The sequence below is a fragment of the Penaeus monodon genome, chromosome 29, assembly GCF_015228065.2.
Source record: "Penaeus monodon isolate SGIC_2016 chromosome 29, NSTDA_Pmon_1, whole genome shotgun sequence".
NCBI classification, from domain to species: domain Eukaryota; kingdom Metazoa; phylum Arthropoda; class Malacostraca; order Decapoda; family Penaeidae; genus Penaeus; species Penaeus monodon.
The window spans coordinates 9,731,814-9,732,634 of record NC_051414.1 but is presented as its reverse complement, the minus strand read 5'-3'; the positions used below and the strand labels follow the sequence as shown (position 1 = coordinate 9,732,634).

At 36.9% G+C, this 821-nt stretch overlaps 1 protein-coding gene across 1 annotated transcript in view; it reads left to right on the top strand.

Moving 5' to 3' along the window:
• LOC119591727 (balbiani ring protein 3-like) overlaps positions 1-821 on the top strand; it is a gene marked incomplete in the record, with an annotated part of 83,966 nt that overhangs the window by 31,777 nt on the left and 51,368 nt on the right. Inside the window, 1 exon segment of the mRNA XM_037940476.1 lies at positions 103-348. Within this exon segment, the coding sequence (XP_037796404.1) occupies positions 103-348 (246 nt within the window).

Below are 821 nucleotides of genomic sequence, written 5' to 3'. Positions count from 1 at the left end.
GCCAAACACGGTGCATACATGTTTTCAATTTCTACAGCTGCTGGAAATGCTCTTTACTTCAGTTCCTGATTCCTAAAACGTAGTGTTTATTTCACACTTCAGACTGTACTATACAAGCAAACTGTACCGCGGAAAGAGGAGTCTGTCGTCAAACTTGCTTGACAGGAGAATCAGAAGTTGAGAATGGATGTACAGGCTTCAACTGCAAGTGTTGTAGACCTGCCGATGAAACGTGCCCGGCCACACCCGCCACCTGCAGGGGAATGTGTAAGGACGATAGACGGTGTGCTGTAGCTGACCGTATTGCCAATTCAACTTGCACCGGAGAATTTTGCACGTGCTGCATAAGTAAGTGACTTGCTCCTTGTTAAATCTCAAAACAAATTCAGATGCAAGTTTGACTAACTACTTTACCAATTCATGTTTTATCAAAAACGCCTTAACACAAATAGAATTTAAATATTCTTCACCAAGTGATTGCAGTCGATTGTAAACAAAAAAGAAAATCATTGATGATCAATATTTCTTTACTGATTTTATACTCAATGTAACAGAACTTCTTAAATCATTTTTATTTAATTTTATTTACTACCAGAATTTATCTAGATGTTTTAAGATCATACAAATTAAAAAACAAAGGTTACTGCACAAAAACATATGTCCCCTTTGCTAAAACACGATTTGCTTTAAACATGTTCTGAACGTTTAAATAATAAGAATACATATGCCTGTTACCGTTTCCCAACAGCACCCAAAATATAGCCTCGACCTATTCTTTATCGCCTGCTGTATCATAAACATTCGCTATTATAGTATACCAG